Source organism: Neodiprion virginianus, chromosome 3 (genome assembly GCF_021901495.1).
Source record: "Neodiprion virginianus isolate iyNeoVirg1 chromosome 3, iyNeoVirg1.1, whole genome shotgun sequence".
Taxonomy (NCBI): domain Eukaryota; kingdom Metazoa; phylum Arthropoda; class Insecta; order Hymenoptera; family Diprionidae; genus Neodiprion; species Neodiprion virginianus.
The window spans coordinates 37,411,951-37,435,658 of NC_060879.1; the positions used below are offsets into that span (position 1 = coordinate 37,411,951).

At 40.6% G+C, this 23,708-nt stretch overlaps 4 protein-coding genes across 10 annotated transcripts; 1 reads left to right on the forward strand and 3 right to left on the reverse strand.

Moving 5' to 3' along the window:
* Positions 1 to 2,390: 2,390 nt before the first annotated feature.
* LOC124299656 (uncharacterized) lies at positions 2,391 to 3,964 on the reverse strand. Its single transcript, XM_046752924.1, has 2 exons — positions 3,286 to 3,964; positions 2,391 to 3,228 (listed from the first exon to the last, which is right to left on the reverse strand). The coding sequence occupies exons 1-2, from the start codon at positions 3,897 to 3,899 to the stop codon at positions 2,391 to 2,393; spliced, it is 1,452 nt and encodes a 483-aa protein (XP_046608880.1). The 5' UTR covers positions 3,900 to 3,964.
* Positions 3,965 to 6,121: 2,157 nt separating this feature from the next.
* On the reverse strand, positions 6,122 to 7,461 carry LOC124300973 (dolichol-phosphate mannosyltransferase subunit 1). Its single transcript, XM_046755520.1, has 4 exons — positions 7,251 to 7,461; positions 6,866 to 7,076; positions 6,588 to 6,778; positions 6,122 to 6,443 (listed from the first exon to the last, which is right to left on the reverse strand). The coding sequence occupies exons 1-4, from the start codon at positions 7,388 to 7,390 to the stop codon at positions 6,224 to 6,226; spliced, it is 762 nt and encodes a 253-aa protein (XP_046611476.1). The 5' UTR covers positions 7,391 to 7,461; the 3' UTR covers positions 6,122 to 6,223.
* Positions 7,462 to 7,591: 130 nt separating this feature from the next.
* Positions 7,592 to 9,662, forward strand: LOC124300974 (NF-kappa-B inhibitor-interacting Ras-like protein). The gene is made up of 3 exons (XM_046755522.1): positions 7,592 to 7,765; positions 7,840 to 7,965; positions 8,275 to 9,662. The coding sequence occupies exons 2-3, from the start codon at positions 7,867 to 7,869 to the stop codon at positions 8,779 to 8,781; spliced, it is 606 nt and encodes a 201-aa protein (XP_046611478.1). The 5' UTR covers positions 7,592 to 7,765; positions 7,840 to 7,866; the 3' UTR covers positions 8,782 to 9,662.
* LOC124300971 (fatty acid 2-hydroxylase) lies at positions 9,347 to 22,580 on the reverse strand. Of its 7 annotated transcripts, none has more exons than XM_046755514.1 (8): positions 21,780 to 22,326; positions 19,470 to 19,541; positions 14,483 to 14,914; positions 11,745 to 11,970; positions 11,071 to 11,231; positions 10,683 to 10,815; positions 10,358 to 10,477; positions 9,347 to 9,901 (listed from the first exon to the last, which is right to left on the reverse strand). In XM_046755514.1, exons 1-8 carry the CDS (start codon positions 21,828 to 21,830, stop codon positions 9,816 to 9,818), a joined length of 1,281 nt encoding a protein of 426 aa, XP_046611470.1. In that variant the 5' UTR covers positions 21,831 to 22,326; the 3' UTR covers positions 9,347 to 9,815. The 7 variants fall into 7 exon arrangements, with proteins under 7 accessions (XP_046611470.1, XP_046611468.1, XP_046611473.1 ...); XM_046755512.1 differs by having other exon boundaries at positions 14,483 to 14,998; XM_046755517.1 differs by lacking the exons at positions 19,470 to 19,541; positions 21,780 to 22,326 and adding an exon at positions 22,333 to 22,580.
* Between the last annotated feature and the right edge of the window lie 1,128 nt (positions 22,581 to 23,708).

Sequence of the window (23,708 nt, forward strand, 5' to 3'; positions counted from 1 at the left end):
ATCGGGACGTCGGAAGGTGGTCGGAGATGTTTTTCCCTCAGCTGTGCGGTATCGTTGGTGAGAGGGGAGGTCGTACCGCTCATGTGTTGCGATATTGAGGTGTGCGACAATATTACGTCACCGATCTTTTGGGCTTGCGAGCGACTGTACTTCACTCCTTGCTTTACTGGTACTCCCCGTTGTAGCTATTTCGTTGGCGCTGCATCCCGGCCCTCGCTCATCGGAGCCCTCATGCCGGAACGATCTGGTGGTGATGGCCCTCGACCCGGATCCCCACACTATATCCACCAGATCCACGTGGTCAGCATATCATAGCCTATTCCACGCCGCAGTCCTTCGATAGGACGGTTCGTGAAGAGAAAACCGTCCTCTATTTGATAGACAACGACTTAGTAGGTGTCATGGTCGGTTCAGCTCCAGGCTGATAAGTATCGTCGACGGGAGGCTTCGTTGTGTTTTTGACGCATAGCCCTGTACGCCGCCTGACGATGCATCCGAGCGGTAGAAGCATTCATTCGTGGTTCGGCCCCTGGCCGATAAGTCTCGAATAGTTGGAGGTACTGTTTGTGCATCACGCACGACCCTGTTCACAACTTAGATAGGCATCCATCGGGAGTGGTTTCAGCGGTATTCGTTCGTCTGTAGTCGGTGGTGGTCGGTGTTGAGCTGGTACGTGACCCCTCTCAGGCAGTGTCCTGGTATCTCGAAGCGGAGGTCTCGTAGATGGTTCTCGTAGAGCGTTACAAAATTAGAAAATAGAATAAAATTAGCTTAATAAAGAGAGTTTAACTTAAAGATAATTAGTCGTTCGTTTTCGGAGTATTGGCCTCAGACGTGCTTTCGTTATTTTTAGCGATATTTGTACCTAGGGAAGTGCGATAGTTAAACAAAGTGACGGGGTACGAAATACCACGTCACAACTCCCCCCTCCTTACGGAGGACCGAGGAGGTCCTTTGCCATTCGGAAACCACTAGGTTGACTACTTACTTTTGCATGTGACTAGATGACCGTTAGAGACGTTAGAGATAGTTGCGATAGATAGGATGTGATTGAAATTCCGTGCGATACTTGACTTGGCCGCGAGACTTTGGAGTGCGACTTACTGAATCTTGGCGAGAGTAAAATTTTAAAAATTCTACTATTGACCTGACCGGTTGTGACTGAAGGAAGGGAAGCGATGAGCTAAATTTTTGCGAGAAGATAGAAAGGTGATTGATTCGATTGCTTGGTTGAAGGGTGCTGTTGCAGAGGAGTTCAGACAATTTATGTGATATAGTGCGATACTGGAATTGAAGTCGACCTCATGTAAGGTGTTATTCTGGATAAAGCGACAAAGAATTTGTAACCGTTATTTTTAAGATAATTGCGACAAAAGGAGTTTCGACCTCAAGTTGTTACTGCGTTAAGTGGCTAGACATTGCGATGATGACGCGGTAGAATTTAGGCGTTTATCTTACCGAGAGCGGGTTTCTCTAGTTTTAATTTCTTTAATTCTGGCGAAGCCATGATGTTAAGTTTGAGTGGGGTTTTATTGTTGGGTGTCATTTTGTAACCAACATTTTCGTGCGCGATTTAATTGATTCTGTACCGGTGGATCTGACAGACTTCAGGAGTGGCTCCCGGGCACATAGAGAATGATTGGGTACGCGTGATAAGGTGGTCCCCTGTTACTATAGTAATGAGGAAGTAACCGCGTCGCGATAATAAGGTTACTTATTTGCGGAACCGAAAAAGAAAAGAAAAAAATTTTTTAAAAATTCCTTGGTTGGCCTAGCGGCATAAGAGAAAAAAAAAGAAAAATCTCGTGGTATTAGCGGTAAAGAAAACGTTTGCGGTATCAGAGAAGAAAAAAAAAAAACTTTCTGTGCTAGCCTAGTGGCGTAAACAAAAAAAAGAGAGCAATCTGGCGGTATTAGCGGTAAAAGAGAACGCTTGCGGTATCATGGAGAAGAACAAAAAAAAGAAATTATAACACTAGCGAGAGAAATCTATGCCATTCAAAAAAAAATTTTTTGCGATATTAGATGAGGAACGAGGTAGTAACTATGATAACTAAGTGTTAGAATAAGCGGAAGTCGCGGTAGGGAGTGTCGCTGCCTCGCCGGGTCCAGTAAAAATCTGGCTCCTCTGGTGGCCATCTTGACCGGGCCTAAGCGAGACGGTAAGATTGGAAGCTTTAAGGCGGTAACTAGCGATATGGCTTTTGGGCCAAGAAAAGTGCGAGAAAATCCACAATCGAATAGTGCTGCTACTGGTTGCGATAAAATTTCGAAGTTAAGAAACAATAGCGGAATCCTAGCGTTCGCTTGGATCGGATTACAAAAATCTAACGATTCGGGTGACGGAGGGGTTTCCCTAGTTCCCCGTTCGTGCGGCTCCCCCACTGGTTTCACGCACACTGGTTCGGGCACGTCACCTTAGTGTATCCGACTTTGCCACATCGGAAACAATATAGACCGGTCGCGGGTTCGGGACAATTCGTATATCGGTGACCGGGTTTTCTACACTGGTAACAGATTAGCGTACGTCTCGGACTTGGCAGAAAAGGGTTGCCAGCGATCTCAGGAGAGTTATTCGCGACGTTTGCGGTATCCGTCTGATTGTGAGCCGTGGTAGCGGTAGGAGTGGTTGGCGCACTGGTGTCGTTTCGACTATTGAATCGCGGTGCCTTACTACGTGGTTGCGCACTTCGACCGTTGGGTCTATTACCCTGTGTGCCACGATTAGGTGTCGATTGAGCAGATTGGGTCGCGTTGGCTAGTCCCGTCTCGGGTTCTGGGTCTTCCTCGAAAAAGTTGAGTGTTACGAAATTATTGCGAGAAGGGCTTGGGTTTCTTTGCCCGCGGTAGGCTAATTCGAGTAGTACCGATCGTTCCGGTGTTGGCGGTGCTTGGTAATTACTTGCAACCCGGCAGCTGATTTCTATTCGACTCGCAAGGTCTTCTAATTCATCAAGGTCCTGTAGTTCGTCTCGCCGAATTAAAATTTGTAATCGCGGTAGTAAATTGCGGTATGCGTAATCTAATTGTTCATCTTCCTCCCACGCGGGTCTCAATCTATCGAAATACGCCCTCATGTATGTTGAATAATCGGAAACTGACTCGGATTCACCCTGGGTTTGTCTACGAATTTCCTCCCGCAATGCGAACTGTAACTCGGGATTGACAAACCTACGACGCCACGCGGCTTTAAACTCTGCGAAAGAATGCCACGTTTCACGTTTGTTGCGGAACCAATAAATTGCGACACCTGACAAAAAGAAGGGGATGCTATTCAAGATATCCTCGTCGCGAATGTCAATGAGTGATCGCCCCTCGTCTATACGTGCGAGAAATGCTTCAGCGTCCTCGTTACGCGCTCCTGAAAACTTGAGGTTCCATTTTCTCATAACTTCGTAGGCTGCCAGAGCTGTCGGCCTAGACGGTGGTACTGAGTTGCTACTCATGCTCGGTCGCGGGAAATTATACTGGTTGTCTTCGAAACCTTGATTGCGGAAGGCAGGTCTCCGCAGCGGCGGTGCGTCGCGATATTCGTAATGTAGAGAATTCCCTGTGCGGTAGTCGAACGGTTGCGGATTCGCCGGGTGATACTCCCGTGGTCTCAAAGGCGGTTGCTGAACGGGCGCCGGTTTAGCCGGTGCGTTCTTGCCGAGAAGAAATTCTGGCGGTATATTTCGCGGGCTAATTCGGCTAGGTTGCGGTTCCGGTGGTTGTTTCCGAATCGCGCCGGTTGCTGAAGTACCGGAGTTACTCTTCGAAGGCCGTGTCACGTCACGAATTTCGTCGTCGGTGTAAGACGCGGGGTTAACCGGTTGCGTCTGTATAGGTAACGTCATGTTATCGCTGTCGTCTGTCGGTGTAGTCATGTTAACGTCGTCGAGAGTAGGGAGGTCGTCCATGCCTAGGCCGTATTGTTTACAATAATTTGTCAACCGTTGACGACGGACTGGCAATATACCCGTTATTGACAACGAGCGTCCTTCTAATTCGGTTTTTAACTCGGCGTCGGTCAAGGAGTCTACCCACGCCTTGGCGGACGTGTGTATTGACATAAGAAATGTTTACCAGCGATAGGTGACCCGAAGAAAAAGAAATTTCGATATTGACGGATTATTGAATCGGTTAAGCTATTATTCAAGAGGTATGTCGGTTAATCTGTGCGGTATCCAAATGTTTTTATGTTGGCGATATTTATGGCAGTTAAGCCGTGCGATATTTGAATAATTTCCAGATTTGTGTTATTGATGGCGGTTAAGCCGTGCGATATTTAAATAGTTTTCAGATTTGCGTTATTGATGGCGATTAAGCCGTGCGATATTTAAACAGTTTCGAATTTTCGATATTTTTAATTTAGCGATATCTATGCTGTATTCGGTCACGATATTGAATTATAATATTCAAAACTTGGTTTATATCCAATCTCGGTTGCGGCAATAAATTATACACTCACTAAGATAAATTAGTCAAAGGTAATAGGTACAGAAACAGATATGAATTACTCAGAAAAAGTATAGCGAAATAGTAATGCTCAATAACGAAGATAAGAATTGATCATTTGATAGAACACGCTGCTATACAGCGATATTAGACATTGAGATATTCTAGAAGAGAAAGATAATAAAATAAAGCGGTAGTCACTAACAATGCGTAAGTAATAGTCAACCAGTCGCGAAGTTACTTGCAATAAGAAATAGAAAGGGACAAGATAAGAGATAATAGAGAATAAGGTACGAGCCCAGGTGGCTCACGCAGACCAACTGCAAGATAAAGAGAAAGAGAGAGATAAAGATACGATATATATTGCAAGTATTTTCGTGGCTTCACAAAATAGAAAAGGAACCTCACTTACGTAAAAGAAGATGTAACAGGTACTAGAGAATGCGATACGATAGCGGTACGACGAACTTTGGTAGCGATAACAAGAACACGTCTGCTATTAACGAAAACTGAAGGTAGGATGACGAGACGAGCGATGATCCTGATCCTCGTCGCGCCGCTGTCACGTGATTCTTCCTCAAATTTGCGATATTCTAATTGGACCAGCAGGTCGCGTAGGTCTGGTCTACGGATAGGCGGCGATAATCCCTCGCCGCTTGTTTTTCTTCTTCCTCGACGACAGGTATCGAGGTATCGGGACGTCGGAAGGTGGTCGGAGATGTTTTTCCCTCAGCTGTGCGGTATCGTTGGTGAGAGGGGAGGTCGTACCGCTCATGTGTTGCGATATTGAGGTGTGCGACAATATTACGTCACCGATCTTTTGGGCTTGCGAGCGACTGTACTTCACTCCTTGCTTTACTGGTACTCCCCGTTGTAGCTATTTCGTTGGCGCTGCATCCCGGCCCTCGCTCATCGGAGCCCTCATGCCGGAACGATCTGGTGGTGATGGCCCTCGACCCGGATCCCCACACTAGATCCACCAGATCCACGTGGTCAGCATAGTCTAGCCTATTCCACGCCACAGCCCTTCGATAGGACGGTTCATTAAGAGAAAACCGTCCTCTATTTGATAGACAACGACTTAGTAGGTGTCATGGTCGGTTCAGCTCCAGGCTGATAAGTATCGTCGACGGGAGGCTTCGTTGTGTTTTTGACGCACAGCCCTGTACGCCGCCTGACGATGCATCCGAGCGGTAGAAGCATTCATTCGTGGTTCGGCCCCTGGCCGATAAGTCTCAAATAGTTGGAGGTACTGTTTGTGCATCACGCACGACCCTGTTCACAACTTAGATAGGCATCCATCGGGAGTGGTTTCAGCGGTATTCGTTCGTCTGTAGTCAGTGGTGGTCGGTGTTGAGCTGGTACGTGACCCCTGTCAGGCAGTGTCCTGGTATCTCGAAGCGGAGGTCTCGTAGATGGTTCTCATAGAGCGTTACAAAATTAGAAAATAGAATAAAATTAGCTTAATAAAGAGAGTTTAACTTAAAGATAATTAGTCGTTCGTTTTCGGAGTATTGGCCTCAGACGTGCTTTTGTTATTTTTAGCGATATTTGTACCTAGGGAAGTGCGATAGTTAAACAAAGTGACAGGGTACGAAATACCACGTCACAACTTATAACCCTCTTCATTCAATATCGGTACAATGGATCTAAGTGAAATTTCTGACAAATAGTACTACACATGTTGGTGATAATTATTTATTAAAATTATCAGGTAGTAACGTGTGCTGTAATGCAGACATCAGTTATTACGTTGCATTCAGGAAGTTTGTTATAAATGATAATCTTACGTAGTGGCAAAAAGATACAACATTGATTTTACAAATTGGAATATCTCAGAACCACCTAATTTCGATTCTCCGTAAACTCTGTCCACGAATGAAATAGGAACTTCTCCTATTTGGTAATTAAATTGCCTTGCTCTGATGATCATTTCCATTTGAAAAACATAACCCTTGGATACGCAGGATTTAATCAGCTTCTCCAAGACGTCTTTTTTGTACAGCCTGAAAAATAATCACATACACAAATTTGTTGTGATAATTTCAGAATCAACTTTGTCTAAAATTTAATTACTCAACCAAACTAAATATGGTATCAATCAATGAAAACTTAGAATGAATTGAACAAATGAATGAAAATGTTGATACCTAAAGCTTCCAGTTAAATCACTTGCGCCAGGTCTGAGTAATAATTGTGTAATGAAGTTAGCGCCCCTGCTGATTAATTTTCTTCTAAAATCCCATCCATAAACACCACCATCTCCAATGTATCTGGTACCGCTGACAATATCCAAGTCTAAATATCTCTGAAGCTCTATCATTTTGGGGATGAATTTTGGCTGAAATCAAACGGAATCTCAATTTACTTTCTGGCATGAATAAACAAAAAATTTGAAAACCATGCTGAAAGTGCATTGTAGAATTACATGATGAGAGAGATCAGCATCCATTATGACGATGAAATTTCCACTGGCATGTTTGATTCCATGTATATAAGCAGTTCCTAAACCAAGCTTCTTTTCCCGAGGCCTCAAAAGAATTTTATCCTCGCCATAAATCTTCTGAAGTTCTTTGGCTACCTCCAATGTCCCGTCAGGTGAACCATCGTCGATAACGATCACTTCGTAAGCACATTGGCTAGAAGTAATAATGTGAAATCCCATTTGAATTAAGTAATAACAAAATGCACGTGGTGAAATCCGTGACCACAGCAAATTCATTCACATTAAACTTGGGTAACTTCAAATGAATGTGTGCACCAGTGAACGAGTACAGTGTTGTAGTTTAGAGGTTAGGTTGAAAATTGCTCACCTTTTCTCCATGTACTTAACGATCAGCCAAATGATAATGGGCAAATTGTCTCTCTCGTTGTAAGTTGGTAAAAGAATAGAATATTTGTCATTTTTTGTGAGCTTTTTGAGTTCCTCATTAGTCGAACCTTCTCCACTCATTCTGTCAGCTGTTTACTGTCAAATGATCACCGTGGCATTGCTACTTCTTAGTTCAATGTGAACTTTGAACGTGGCAGCACCCGGCGGACAGCTAATTGTAAGAACATTCAAGCCGCGTTTCGATGAAGACGTTACCCGAGAAACCTCGTCGATGTCGTTAGTTGTAAACTACAAAGTGGTCGATGTTAACCGTAATGTTGATTCGTTCCGAGAGAAAAGAGGTTAACAGGAACGGAGGACAGAAAAACATGAATCGTATGCAAATTTGCGTGACAGAACAAACCATTTTGCACAGTTAAATAGACGGCAACAGGCTACGTAGTCTGATGGCTAGAAGTGTGATGTTGCTGTTGATTAGTTAACAACCGATATTCGGTATGTATTCGTCGAATTGCACAATTTTACTGGATTTATACTGAAGATGTGAACATTTGTTTTGCCCAATCTAGGTAAACCGATCGGGTCCGCTATCGAAAATGGGAAAAACTACTCGAGTGGTGGTGTGCGGAATGAAGGGAGTAGGAAAGACTGCTCTCTTGGAACAACTCATCTATGGAAACGTAACCACAAACACCGTAAGATAATCATATGGATAACAATATTCTTTTTCTGTTAGACCGTTCAAATTTATCAGCCCAATTGCGCCTCGCCTTGTTCATAAAAAGAAATAATTATTGCTTGAAGAATCTCCTCTGTTTTTACTTTAGGGTTTGTACTCATTGTCAACGAAGATTTTTCTAAATTAGAATACAACGCTATTCAGTACTTATCTGACTACCATAAAGTAGATATATATCCTTATTTATTTGTTATAAATAATGTAAGTACTGTGGCTGTAGCGAATGGTTGAGACAAAACGACAAAAAAACTAATTTTTATTCCAGGAAATTCATCCTACTATCGAAGATATTTACGTTGCAAATATAGAGACAGATCGAGGTACAAAGGAAAAGGTACGATTTTATGATACAGCTGGATTGGAACCACTACAGACGAATGCAAGTAGCCCACAGTTGGCACGGCACTACCTTGGCTTTGCCGATGGGTATGTGCTTGTATACGATACTGCAAAACCTGAATCTCTAGACGTTTTATTTCCGCTAAAAAAAGACATAGACAAACACAAAGATAAGAAAGAAATCACTATTATCGTTATTGGAAATCGTACAAAACCTGACGTTGAGTTGAATAATTTGGAAAACACTGCTAGCAAAGCAGCCAACTGGTGTACGAGAGAAAAACTGAGGCATTATGAGGTAAACGTATTGGACAGACCAAGTCTGTATGATGCCTTTGTTCATTTATCGTCAAAATTGAATCCACCACCCAACAAAAGCACGTTTCCCCAGCTCAGTATGGGTCGAAAAACTATAAAGGCTGAGGCACCGTGAATTTTTTCTTATAATTGAAACTACTTAGAGCCATTTCAATCCGAATTAGTTTCACTTTTCATAACCCACAGTTATGCATTGACTGCATTCTATGTTCATTCTAATTTTATCTGAAATGTTTTCGAATCTGTTATTTATAGAAGAGCCTCTCAAGCCCTTTCTTACTTCCCAACTGTGAGTAACAAATTATTACCAAACTTGTGCCAGAAACTTGTTCCCAGTTACACTATGCAATTATATCACTAATGTTGAATACTGTGTTTATTATGTATTTATGATAAATATTTTATCCCTATACAATTGAGATTTGCGGATTTACACGAATCGTATTATCTTAGCATTTAAAGAATAGGATAAATCTCACATGGCTGGCTATGTAACTGCAAGTATAAGCATCTAACTTTGTGTTTCCTCTCAAGTTGGTACGCTTTATTTTGTTCAAAATCGTAATGTACGATTAATTCTTTGAATTGCACATAGTAACATTATCAACAATAGTTTGTGAACTTGAAATTTTACATTCCATTGCAGGATACTTTTATTTGATTCTGACTAATTTTAAATCATGGCTGAAAATGTATCTGGTAGCGTGTCGATTCGAATTATTAATGTACGTGAAACACTCTGGTACTTAATCAATTTATTCAGAAAGTAATAATCTCTCTCAAAAACTTCGTATACATAGTATACAATATAGTAAAAACAAAGAGCATACATATTAATTACACTTATAAATTATGTTTTCATGACACTTGTTCCTTAATACATGTACTTAAAAAAAATCTCATACTGATATTAATTTAATGAAATACAATATTATTGTTATTGAATCGTGTCGCATAACGATGTACATAAATTTTGAATACATTATTTATTTCGTACTTGTACTCCGATTTATCATTACTCTATTCGTAATACGATAAAAACACATTATCTTTACCATTAGAGTTATTATTATAACAATAAAACATACACAAAATTGTATTGAAAATAGAATAACATTTTACGTTCGTCAGCACAGTATTGCTTGAACTTTACCATTCGATCGCCTTCTTCAAATTTCTCAACGTTATCGCCGTGCCGAAAACGTAATCCCACAGTCTGCTGCTTATACCGAAACCTGAAATTAACATTACACGATATTATGCAATCTTTGAAGAAAAAAAGCATCGAACGAAATACGGGATCCCGAGCCGCATTTTTTCTCAGACGTTAGAGTCGCGCGGGTCCGTCAAGGGACTCTGCAGAGTTTCTTATCAAATTTCTAGGGGCTCTGAATCGGGAGTAAGGTACCCAACACTCTGTACGAGATCAGCGAACGTGCGCGGTACTTTGTCTCAGTAAACGCAGTGCGTGTGAGCCTAAATCAACGTGTTACCGGCTTTAAAATGGGCCGAACATGTCTCGGTGGTAGGGGTTGAGCAAATTTTACCATCGATCCAAAGTATTTCGCATTGTCAACCAAGCAGGGATCGATGTTATTATCTGTCGTGGAACTCAAACTTTCGAAGTATCGAATTTTGATCAATATGCAAATACAGTTGTCAACGAAGAACTATAACATTGAATGAATTACCTTCATCGTGGTATGAAAAGTGGTGATAGTTGTGATACCTCTTCATCACGTACATATAAGTTTCAGCTTTCGGCGATCCGTAATGCAAGTAGTAGTGCGTCATGTCGTAGCACAAGTAGCCTGGAAGGGTTTCAATACTATTTTAAACAATGTTGGAACCGATCCGTTTTAGTGTATCCTCAGGGCATGATAGACTGACTGCTGACAAGTTATAAATCGCAATTGCGATAGTGGTAAGACTCAAGTGCAACTCTGGTGTTACACTTGCAGTGCACAATGGTGTTGGGGATAAAGTGTTTGGAACGGTGTAGAGACTTATACTAACCGATTGCGACTCCACCTGCTGCGAAGTTCATCATCGCAACGGGAAACACCATCTCGTAAGCAGTGTAAAAGACAACGGCCAACAGCATCGCAGGGACCGGGGGAAATACCAGTCTCTGTTCATCAAACGGCGCCTGACGATACGTATGATGAAAGCACACGAGTTAGACAAATATTTTCATACCCGATGTCATTTTACGCATTTTGGACTATCGAAATGATGTTAAAAACAAACTGTAGACGTTCTGCAATTTCATTCGTCTAATTCGAATTTTGGTCAATCAGTATTGCTGAAGCTGATGATGAGTTTATTCCGTGATTGGAATGATATTGATTGAACGTTACCAATGAAAAACTTTTGGTAACAGACGTCGGAAACGTGAACTCACTTTATGGTGGAGACCATGCAGAAGGAAATGTAGCGTTATAAAAATCTTTGAGTTCGCTGGGGGTTTCATGTGAAACAGCTTTCGATGTAGCGTGTATTCAAGGAAAGTCCACAAGAGGATGCCCCAACTAATGGCAAATGAAATTTGCGGTATGGAATCGACTGCCAAACAGAAAATATTAGGTCTTCAGGAACGTTCCAATTTCAGAACGAACACTCAACACACAAGCATGCTACGCTCGAAAAATCGCCGTGACCTTTGCAGGTTACTCGATTGTTTCATTGGTTTAATTTATTGATGTATGAATTCATCGTGGGTAATTGAACGTGGCTCAATGGGTGGTCGTTATTGTACTGTCGTGATCGACAATTGCAGGAATAAATGCTCGGATCAAAATTCAACATGCACGTTAGATGGCCACCGCACAGCCATGGACCATCTCGACATTGGATAGGCGCCATTGATTGCCACGAAGACGCCACATAATTTTTTGTCAACCGAACTGACGATAAAATATTTAAGATTCTCAGGGAGCTTAACCACCCTGATCGTCTCTTTTGCCATCTTTGAGGACGGAATATACGTGTAACTACTTTGTGGTATTCTTAGGTAATTTGCATGGTGCGTCGTCGTGAAAAAACTTAAGCTTCCGATTGAGATATTGACAAGCGTACCAAAATTTCCTTTGAGATCTATCGAGCAGCCCCGATATAGAAGGAAAAAGATTATTGGGATCCAGACAGCGGGTACCATGTACCATGGGGTGACTGTGAGACGTTCGAGGCCGTTTGATGCGAAGAGACGGATGGGCCTGTTTACTGGAAGATTCACCCATTCCCAGTAACGATCCCTTAGAGAGCCGACCTGCGACAACAGTGGAGCATTCCAGTCGACCAATCTCTGGAAAATGAAAACTGTCGTTGGAGAATTTGCAAATTAGCATCACCGTCTTCGACCAATTTATCCGCGAGAGTTTCTTTCGCTTCTCGAATTTGGCTAATTCGTTCAATGGGTTGTCCTCAAATCACCCTCTCTTCGAACCATTAATTGGATGTTCTACATCAATAATTTTTTCTAATTTTTTAGTTTCCAATCAATCTAGTTACACGGCAGCTTATGTGACAAGAGTTTATAAATGTATGAGAAGTGAACCGGTGTTGGATTCGTGTCGGATTTCGATTTGTTAGTAGTATGTAAAAAGGCGGAATTCGGTCAGAATTGTTACTACCGATACTGTTGTAGATGTGCGGAGGAAACTTCGTCTAGATATTTTTCTGATTAGAGTGAAAAATCGGCAACCTATAAGGTTTCGAAGACCTCCTTAGACAAAAACTGTCTCCGCGCAGCAATGAATATCGATTTCTTTACGGTAAAGGAAAAATTGCTAACCAAGACGGCCAAGCCTTTTTACACGCATAGCCTGACTCTCGTTAATTCGCAACGATCTATACGTGTATTCGTTTTCATAGAGTAATAAGCACAGACATGTCTGTATATTTTTTTATTACAAGATCAATAAGTCGAGTATCACTTATGGATTATTGATTAGTTGTTACACTACTCTGAACTAGAATGTTCCCTTTGCGATACCGAGTTTCTGTATATGTATGGCAAATGGAATCAGGGTAATGCCGGGCGTCCGATTTATCAAAACAGGGAAGAATTAGTCAGGTGTATTCTCCGAGAGGGTGAAAAATGTCACAAGTAATCGGAGAAACGGCGACCCGGTTACACACATCCTGGTTACACGTCAGTGAGTGAAGTGTGCGTTTATCGACGGTCCGTATGCAGTGACCGCTTATCAGATATAATCGTCCAGATAGAAGAATGACGTGTCTTCAGAGACTGAATTATCCAAATGCCTCACGTGTAAGCACGCACACCTATACATTCTGGGGTTATATCATTACGGTGACATAAGTTAACGCGTGCCCCAATTAAACAAATATACGTATACGTTTTCACGTGAAATTGGTTATCAGCGGTATACCGGAGGTATCTGGATGTAATCGCTGATTCCGAAAAAGACACGTCATAGGACGAGTTCTGTGTTAGCGGTACAACCATCCACACCTATGATTAACTGCGCAACTGTTTGACGGTAATGTGCAGTGCCGGTTGTAGCACAACTGGCGCCTCGGGCCGAGGTCATATGGCGCTCCTTTCCAAAAGGACAAATTAGCAGCGTTCTGCTTGAACCATTCATGCGGATATAAATTAATGAACCCGTTTGAGAACTTTTAAGACTTTCCTTCAGCTTCGCGCAGAGCCAACGACTTGGACGTAGACAGTTTTTGTAGCTCCTTTCTTTACACTTTTTTAAAATACTCTTTTCCTCTTTTGGATTTTTTCTTTTTTTATTTTGGTCACAGAACGTAGGTCTGAAAAATATTTTTTTGTGCATCTTTCAAATTATTTTTTGTTAAGACAATGACGGTCTAACCAATGGTTTTGAACATAAGTAGAGCTTAGCGAAATTTCACTTTTCGTTGCTTTTTGTCAGCCAATACCTGAACTAAATTAGGAAAATCTAACTAATCGGTAATTTCGTTTTCGATCGAAATGATTCCCTGATCTTCTTTTTTCACTCACTGTACACTTTCAGCGCCGCCTCACCTCCTCTATTTTACTATCTCTATGCGGACCGCACTAACAATAAGCATCGGCGCCACCATGGATTTGTAGCCCATGCGATCACCCGACCGCGCTTTATACACGAAAAAAAAATGTAAAGTACGTTTTATTTTTAATTGTATCGAAGCGTATTTTAACTCGCACTATTGGTTTTGCAACTCTTATTATCGGATTTGTGAATCCTGTCGCAATTGATGTAGATTTAACTCCAAGAAAGTGCTGTCCGTATATTCACCACAGGAGATGTAACATATACGATATTTTACTTTCCGTGTACTTAACGTCACTACCCAAACACCGGCACTTCGTGACATTATCTGATAACTTGGTAAATCCCGCAAAGTTGCGATGTTATTGTAGTGCCTCATAGAATCGTCACTATTTACGTTATGCATGGAATTTCGTGTTTCACAACAATGACAAAATTTCATCTGTTAGAAAAGTACTAACATACAGCAAATGTTATATACAATTATAATGTAATACACCCCACACACCATACTTGGACGCAGCGCAATTAAATATATTATAAACACCCTACAACCCTGCGCACGAGCTCGTACTCGTGCAAGGACAATTCCCACTGAAACACAAATCTATATGCACGCCTATCTAAGGAAATAAATCTGAATATAAATCATCTAAAATTGTACGCAATAGCCTGGGGAATTCATTAATACGTAACGGTATAAAATTCTTCAAGGATAGAAGGAATAAAGAGCAATCTGTCCTCGATGATAGATTGTATGACAAGAGTGAATGATTGGTGGTCACTTACTTCGATTTCCTGGTACTCCTCTTGATTACTTTGTACGAATTCCTCAAAGAGATGAAAGGCTGCGATGGAATGAGAGTTCGTAACCATCGCCTCATCGACGTTCAAGCCCTTGTATGGTTTCATGATCCTGCTTCCCCCGGGATGTTTTTTTAGAAGGTTCTGAATGTCGTACTTTCGCCCCTTATATTTCACTATGAACTCGTGAGGATTTTCGGTTACATTATCCACCTGACACACCCTGGTTATTCCATTGTGTGGCGTAACTTTCGGTTCAACACGACTTTCAGATTTTTCAACCATTCTGGTATCCTTTTCCTGGCTTTGATTGTAGACAACTGGAGTTTCACCATGTAGGATGAAACCTTCATCGGTAGAGGCAGCGAATAAATCTCTGCCAGTTAAGAGCGAATCTCGCGATGTCTTGTATTGTGTCTGTGCACACGTACAAGTGAATTTGGCATGATGAATTCTCAAAGACGAGAGCATACTTTTCAAATGTTTTGTGACGAAATGATTCTTTATTCAAAATTGTTGTGGGCGAAATAGCAGTGGAAGATTACAGTTAAATCGAAAGTAACGAAAAACATTATTATAAAATATTCCGTTGACAGCTGATACACGTATTCACACACTCTCAACGTCACATGGCTACGGCTGAAACACCTGCGATAGCATTTTGGTTGTCAAACGATTCACGGCACTTAAATACCACTAGAATTTATTTCACCCACAACAAAAAAGCAGCCCGAATAGGTCAATTGCAACTCCGTTGTTCGTTAATCTCTATTTACTGATATTTTACGACGCGAAAATTCAGTGATAGAAGATGGCGCCACCGTTATCTTTTGGGCTCGGCGTTGGGCTGGCGAGCATAGAGGTATTATAACTGGCGAGGCAGAGCCACAGCCGATCATAAATTTCCGTGGGCCCCGTTCGCTTTACACGTAACCCATGCACAACTTGTGTAGTACACTACACATACAGCTTGAGTGGGTTAGCCGCTGTAAGCAGGCCCGATAGTGTCGAGTAATCCATCTTTGACTCTCGATCGATATGAAGAATCGACGCTGAAATATCCAGGTAAGTATTTGAACAAAACATGTGAAACTATTTATAATTATTTTAATTTGCCAGATCGTCGTATTGGCCATACATATGAAATGCATACCAATTTTGAATAACTCGTGAGGATAACGATACGTAATTTGCGTGTATAACTTAAAACTTCATCATTGTTTACCTCTGACGAAAATCTTCACCGACATATAATTGAAAAGCGACAATGAGATCCATTGACAAATTATTCTGAAGTACATTATTCGTTATTCTGCTTTCGACTTTAGATATAGAACGTTATTGTCAGACTTGCCGTCAAATGTTTGGGGATACATATTTTAGCTCCAATATTACGAAAACAAAGTTTGAATCGTGAAGTATGTTACCTAGTGGAATAAAAACTGGTTAAGGTTACTGCAGTTATAGTTTATAAATCTAATCAGAAAATTTAATTTTATGAATGTTAATAATCAAATCAACATTTGTCAAGTAGTATTCCGAAACGCGATAGAAAAAATTATGTCGGTTGTGATTGAGCCAGGATTGTATGACAGGGTCTTTAAGGCGACTTCACAACTTAGTTGGCATGCTGAAAGTTTTCTGTACAATGTAGAAATAGTCTTGACCTGAAAAGTTTATGTAAGAAGGATCTTGGATATGTAGGTCATCTAAACAACAATATAGTTTGCATGAACGTTTTTACCCTAATTTCGGGGCATCCTCAGGACGGTTTAATTGAATTTTTGCTATGGACAAACAGAAACCTTATTTTTACAACTTGCAGGTAGGTGAAGGTGCAAATAAAACAACTTGAAAAATTAATGATAACTAACCTTGTAAGCGAAACACCATCACAAACGATTCACCTCATTTGAATGGTAAATATATTATGTACAAACATCAACAAAGGGGTAACAATGGACATGCCCGTTATTAACACTTACTTATATACAAATTGAAAGGAAAGGCGAAGAACGAATTTTAGTCTAAACATTACCACTGTTTTATGAATCCGGCTTGAAAAGGGTTTTTTTTAATTTTCACCCTCCTTCTTTTCCATCTTTCGATCAAACTGAGTTGATCTTTAGTTAAAAAACAAATTAGAAATTATAGTGAAAGTTGAAAGACACATGTGTTCAAAATCATCTATGATTTCCTTCCTTCGCCTATCAGCAAGTTGTAAAAGTAGGGTTTCTGTTTGTCAATAGGAAAAATTCAAATCAACTGTCCTAAGGATGTACCGAAATTAGGGTCGAAACGTTGACGCAAACTATATTGTTGTTTTGATGACCTACGTATCCAAAATCCTTCTTACATTTTCTGTATAATTTCACTGTCGAAAGCTACAATGCTATCGTCAGAAAGTTCAACGGAGGAAAGCATATTCATTACCAAAGAGGACATTCCTATAACACTCAGTGTGCTGGGGATGTTGTACAATTCAACATACCAGAGTCGTACTCAAAGTTGAGTGCTACAATGGAAAAGAAGCCGTCTACCGAATTTCAACTACAAGCAATTTTTTTAATCCTCCCAATTATGATATGAAATTAAATAACGCGATAAAACTAAAAAAGTTTAGATTACAGAGTTTATTTGCATCTTTATATGTTTTGTCTGAAAAATGTTATGCGCTACGTAATATGACACTAGCGCATAACAGCCGTGCTTCTTCGGAAGCATAATGAAGATTTGTTTTTAAATTTCTAGATGAAGTACCTTCATCTTCAAAAGACTGCTGTGCCAGGTATATACTGAACATGATTGAGATCTGCAGCTTATTCGCTTGATGGCTGGAAGAACGAAAGGCACAAAATGAATTCAGCAAGGGCTCCAAGGAAGCACTGAGTTGAAAATGTACAAAATTGTACGTAGCGAATACTGCAAGACAACTTTCAGGGAGTCTATAATGTGTACGGTAACACCTCAAAAATGGTGCGATGTGGAAAGACTACGACCCTAAAGAGGATACTCTGCAGCATGGAAATGCGACAAAGATGATATGGAGTGAGTGTACAGATCTTAGTGATCATACTGGATGATAGGTAGTCATAGCTCAACATACCACATAACTGATTTTCTGTATCTCATTTTCTCAAATTACAACTCATACGAGATATTGGAAAGCAATTTTGGAAATAATCGTTTCTTATTTTACAGGACGTATGACAGTGAAGGTTGATTGATGCGTTGGGTACACGCTTGATTTCGAAAGGGCCATCAGCATGACGATACAAGAAGCAATGCATGTAGCATTGTTTAGTATAATTATTAGACTGATCCTTAAAAAAGTTATTGTTGTATTTGAACCGGCTCAGCACGTCCTAGATCGGTTAAAAAGAAATTTTTAAAAATTGATCCAAAATTTCAGCATTCCGGTTAAATTAAAACGGGTGCCTGTGAGCATAAATTCATTTTGAGTTTCGAATTTGGGCAAGAATCGCTAATAATCACCGATGATGAAAAATCTATGTAAAAAACGAACTATTCACATCAGCTATTTGAACAGTATTTCCATTGTAGCCGGGAAATGAGGAAAAAAGACCAGTGTAAGGCTACGTTATTATGTCAAATAGTGACATATCTCTGTGTAAGCAATTATTACTATGAATCATCAACAAGTTTGTTATTGACTTATTCTTTTGAATCGAAAAATCTGTTACATGCGTTGATTAGATGTGAAGTAGTTTTCTGTTCTGGAACACAATACAGAAATAAAAGCAAAAAAAACTATACATCGTTACAACTGCATCAGTCTTTGATACCAAAGAATTGATGTTCTGCACATGTTCTCGTCAAAGAAAATTTCAGAAATTTGGGACCCCGAAGGCACCATAACTGTTTTTGCATATGTGTACGCTCCTGACCGCGGAAGTTCCTACGTTGATTACCAACTCTGCTGTCGACTACAAAAATGACGGCCACGGTGGTTCACTCGTTACCCATGATTATTTCCTCAAATTGGAGTACTGTCGTATTTCACTGAAGAACGCTTCCTCAGCAACTGTTTGGAATAAAACGTTTCCTTTTGTTCCAATCGAGCTGACGGACGAAGAATATCTCTACCGCAAACTCCGTCCGCGTCGAGAAACATTTCTCACATCATATTTAAGATAGTAACGTTATCGTAAAGTCGTAACGGGTCATGCTGAGGAAGAACCTTAACTTTGCGATTTTAGAATAGTTTGAAATTCAGTAAACTCTAGTAAAACAAGACACACTCATATTTCGAAATTTTAGTTCCTTAATTGCGAAATTAAGAAAATGGTGATTTCCAATACTTCGTTACGCCAACGTTACTAACTTCAACCTCGTTTTCTTACTTCATGCCTCATCTACTGCCTTACCGAATGGACCTGCGATATTTCAGTTATAAGTTTGCGGTTAAATTAATGTTATTTTACCAGCTATAATCGTATATAATCCATATATAATAATTATACGTGAATGGCGTCATCATATGGAAAATTAAAGCACCGCTATTAATTTTACGTTTAAACGCGAGTCTGACAATTTAAAGGTGCATGAGTCACGTGTATTTGTAACATATTTTTGTACGGAATCTTTCGCGGGATGCTAGGTTGAAATTTTACTATTCTGGTTTAACATGGTCTATGTAGAGTACACGATCTGAGTTAAAACTGTGAAAATTTTCCCAGCACGTAAAGTAACGGTGTCAGGCGCGTCAATGAGTCAAAGGACTCACAATCAGCATGAGGTGGAGGCCAAATTTTTACAACATACTACGTCACAGCTGTGACGACAGAAGGTGGCGAACAAAATCTAGGAATATTCGCTGTAGAGCAGGTTTTAGGCAAGAAAAAAATGACGAGTGAACGAAAAAATTAACGTCACAAACTGATGAGTGATTTTTCGAGTCTTAAGCCTTCCATTCGTCGCTCTACCGAGTAGGGTGATAATTTTACGTTACCTTTCGTTGCAAAATCCTGCGTAACGCGTAACAATACTGAACACGTGTCAAGCAGATCGAGTGCTGAAAAATCTTTCGAAAATTGATTGATTCTGTTAATCAACACGCTCCAAGTCCGCGGACGATTTGTTATATAATAACGCAGGAATGTACGGCGCTCACTTGGCTCGGATTGTGTAAAATTCGGAAATTGTCTCGCCGGCGAGAGCCTACCGTCATGACTGAAGCCCACGTCCATCGAATATGCCTTTTATCAATATCGATATCACGATATCTTTCTTTACACGGAGTCCGGTGTGGTGGGTGTAGATATATGTATTACTTCCATGACTAACTGAGCTCGCTCACGCGCGCGCTTTCGGCACGTAAAGATGCGTACGATTAGCAAGCACGTAATTTAGTAATTGTTATAAATCAGCCTTTAATTAAAGCTTGATACGAAAGTGGTGAAATTTATACGTCCCCGTTCCCTAATTCAAGGCTATAAGCTGCCGGGATCGGGGCTCGCAATCAACCCTGTTTCGACACTTTTCGTTACATCACGAAATTCGAAGAGGATACAATGAATAGTCTTACATGCCTGCCAGTTTTCTCCAAATACGAATGACAGTCTTCACATCGCGAAATTACAGAATTACGCTACTTGTGTGCGCGCAATTTTTACTACGCAGTCAGGGTGGAGCGCCGTTTCACGAGTTTTTACAGTAGCTTAACTGCTAATTAATGTACCAGCGTGGGTGACGATGCGAATAGCGATGTACATTCGAGTGGCGGGAGAGTGAAAGAGATCGATATGGTACATCGTAGGGATAATGTGTCGAGCTGATGAAAAAGCTGTGCTTTCGGATCGAGGATATTCCACGAGTCTAACAACAAAAGAGTACGCATGGTACCTACGCGATTTCTTGTGATCATCTAAATATCAGCGGTGCGAGTGGCAAGGAATAGGTATCTTCTTTTTCCAATCTAAGGTAAGTGGAAATAAATATTTGTATTATCGTCAAACAGTTCTATCGGATTCTATAAAAAGCACTATGTTATGTTCAGACAGGCAACCGGTTGTAGAAGCAGAATTTGATGTCGCAAATAACTGATCATGCTGAAGCTACCGCAAGGCAAAATATATACTTGCAGCAAAACGTATATCAGCACAAAAAATTTTTTTAGTGGAAATTATGTATATGAACTCTCCATGGGAACGATTTCTGGTAGTTTTGATACAAACGCTATCAAAATGAGTTGCGATCAATTTTAACAATACCGATTTTTTTAGAAAAAAAAAACATCGCTATTTGCTTCCTACAACGTCAACAGTCTTCAAGATTTCTTATACGTATTTAGATTTGATTTTTGACCAACTTATATGCCGAGTAGTCGCTAAAAGTTAACCGCTTCAAACAGATTCAAATACATATGAGCGTCAAGTGTTTTCTATAACATTTCAGTCAAAGGAAGATGCCAAAAATACACGGCTACTAAGCAATCCGTGCATTTATTATTGAAACTGTGCCAGATGATAGGTCACGTCACAATGATTGAAAGTGTCAACGGCACCAAATCTGTTACAGCTGTATATTCGGAGGTATCGGTTTGAACCGAAGGACTGAACAAAATGATCTATGGCTCATTAATTGACTCGATCTGGTGACAGCGACTCATTCAGAGGAACGATACACGCGAATCAGGCTTACAGAATCATTTTTATTCCTAAAGGATAATCGAAAAAACTGATGAGATTCAGTTCTTAAAGTGGAGCACTAAGCTTCGATATCCTCGAGCAGCCATTTCTTAATAAATCGATCCATTGGATTTGTTCAAGATCTCAACGTCATATTCAAATTAGTATGAGTTTTATTCGATAAAATACACGGATTGCACACTCTGGCTTCTTCTTCTTTATTCAGTTGCACGATATCCCTATCAATGATGACGTACGGAAAAAGTAAGAAATCGACAAGTCATTGTGAACGTAGGAGGTATGAACCACGGTTGGAAATTCCTCGCACACCGTCGTATGCCAATGTCAGTTGTTTATCAGAGGCATTCATCATTTAGGACGTTGACTAAACGATCTACTCGCAGTTTAACGCCTGTCTAGGTATTTGTCACTAGCAATGACTTGTAAAGCTGGCCATGGAGCAGCTTCATAATCCAGCTCATTGTTGGTGATCTGCCATTTCTTAATAATCACGCAATTGTATCTCTAAACTAAGCTGTCTGTAGGTATTTCCGGGGATTCACAATTCTCGATAAATCTTATCTCCGGCTTTATGAAACTATAACTTGATTAAACTTAAACTGCAACACAACCTCGTCGCTAAACGTGATGTCTTCTCTGTGGAACCGCCTACGTGCAAGCATTTTTAGGTCTAGGTCTGGGTCTAGGCTTAGACTTGGATGACGTAGCTGCTGATGATTATAAATTAATCTCGAGTGCTCGACTTGGCTGTTTATACTTCGAGGGTAAATACCGCTGGAATCAAGGCGTTTGGAAAAGATCCATCGAGTATAAATTGCCGGGCACAGTGCCAAGGCCTATTTAATTATCGGTGGTACCAGAACCACGTTATCTAGGGCAAAAACGCAACTTCGACATTGTTGCGTGATGCACGTTGACAGTAGTGAAACACGATTCACTGTTGAATTCGAAAAAGTGCAAGGTACGAAATACACCGTCTAATTCACATGTCCGATCATTTATTCCAGCACTCTCGATTATCGTAGGATTTTCGTCTCTTCATCTGGAATAACTGGAGTCTTAGCAATATAAATTTACTACATTTGTAAACTAACGGACAACATCGACTTGAGATCCTTGTGTTTGGTCCAGTCTCGTTTACAATGATAACACACGAAATCTCACTCGTTATGTAGACGGCGGGGGTGAATTCAACCCTCTTGTTGGATATCCGGTAAGTCGGTGAAACTTGACACTTTTTAAAGAGAAACAGCAAAGCGCGATGGTCGCATAATCCAAGCGGCACGTTTAAATTTTGAATCTTTTCATTATCAGTTGTTTCCACCCCTTCGACGGACACCGCTTTTTGCGACTCCACTAACTGCAGAATAGACCGTCAGTAACGACCTTGATCGGAGCACCGCACGAACAGCACTGTGTCTAGACATTCTGATGTACCGTTATTTTATATTTATCTATAAGCAAACTTGTGTCACGGCCAAATTATCCGGTTGCGTAATGCCTCCAAGCCGCCGTTCAAAATACCCTGGTATGCAGAATTGAGGTGACTCAAGGTGTGATTACACCTTTCGATGCGACCGACGAGCCTATCGGCTCACTTTCTGTTCCGAATCCAGGCTGCTCAAAACTTGTGATAAAAACGTCAAAACCACAAATAACATTATTTGTTACGCTGGCCTAATCTCCGTGGGAAAGATTTAAAACGTACTTACACCGATACCTCGCCGCTTATATTTATAAATAAATATATTTAGGTACAAAATATATTTTCTACTGATCACGAGTTGGGAACCGGAATACGCGGACTGTACAGATGAAGATAATACAGCAGCATGGTTACGTAGCGTAGCTTAATTCCCTCAACTGACTAGGATTATTTGGTAAGCCCACGCTAGGAGGCAAAAAACCGTAGATGCGTGATAAAATGGCACGTCGTATCTTTCAAGTTCGATCCGATAATCATTCAACTGTAAAATTACTATTCAGAACCTTCTTTGAATTTCATGACCAAGTATATATTTACTCTCTTCATCGAAATATATCGGACGGAGTTTGGTGGAATTCATAGTTGCTGAACAATCTGTCAAAGATTTTTCGACCAATGTGTGATACATGGTATACCTTTTTGCTGTCTTTCTAACGTCCGTTGGGTCAGAACTAGTTCTGGTGAGAATAAACAGTAAATAAAAATAAAGAAAAAAATAAAAACGAAGGAAAACTTCGCTACTTGGTACAGCGGGTAGTTTGCAAATTTAATTATCAGTCGCACCCAGGTATTCCGTGAAAGTGAACAGTCTTTCAAACGATCTGCTACCGCAAGTAATAAAAACTACCACCAACGTGTATAACCTGCGAAAATCATCTTGACTTGATGGGCTTTATTCGATTGCTAGATACATATATGTTACATACGTGTATATGACAGGGATAGAGTAATTTTGTTAATATTGATTTTGGCCACAGAATGAACAACGTCGAAGCGTTGCGTGTTCAACTTGCGTTTAGAGCTGTAACATCCTTCCGAGATGAAAAGACCAGAT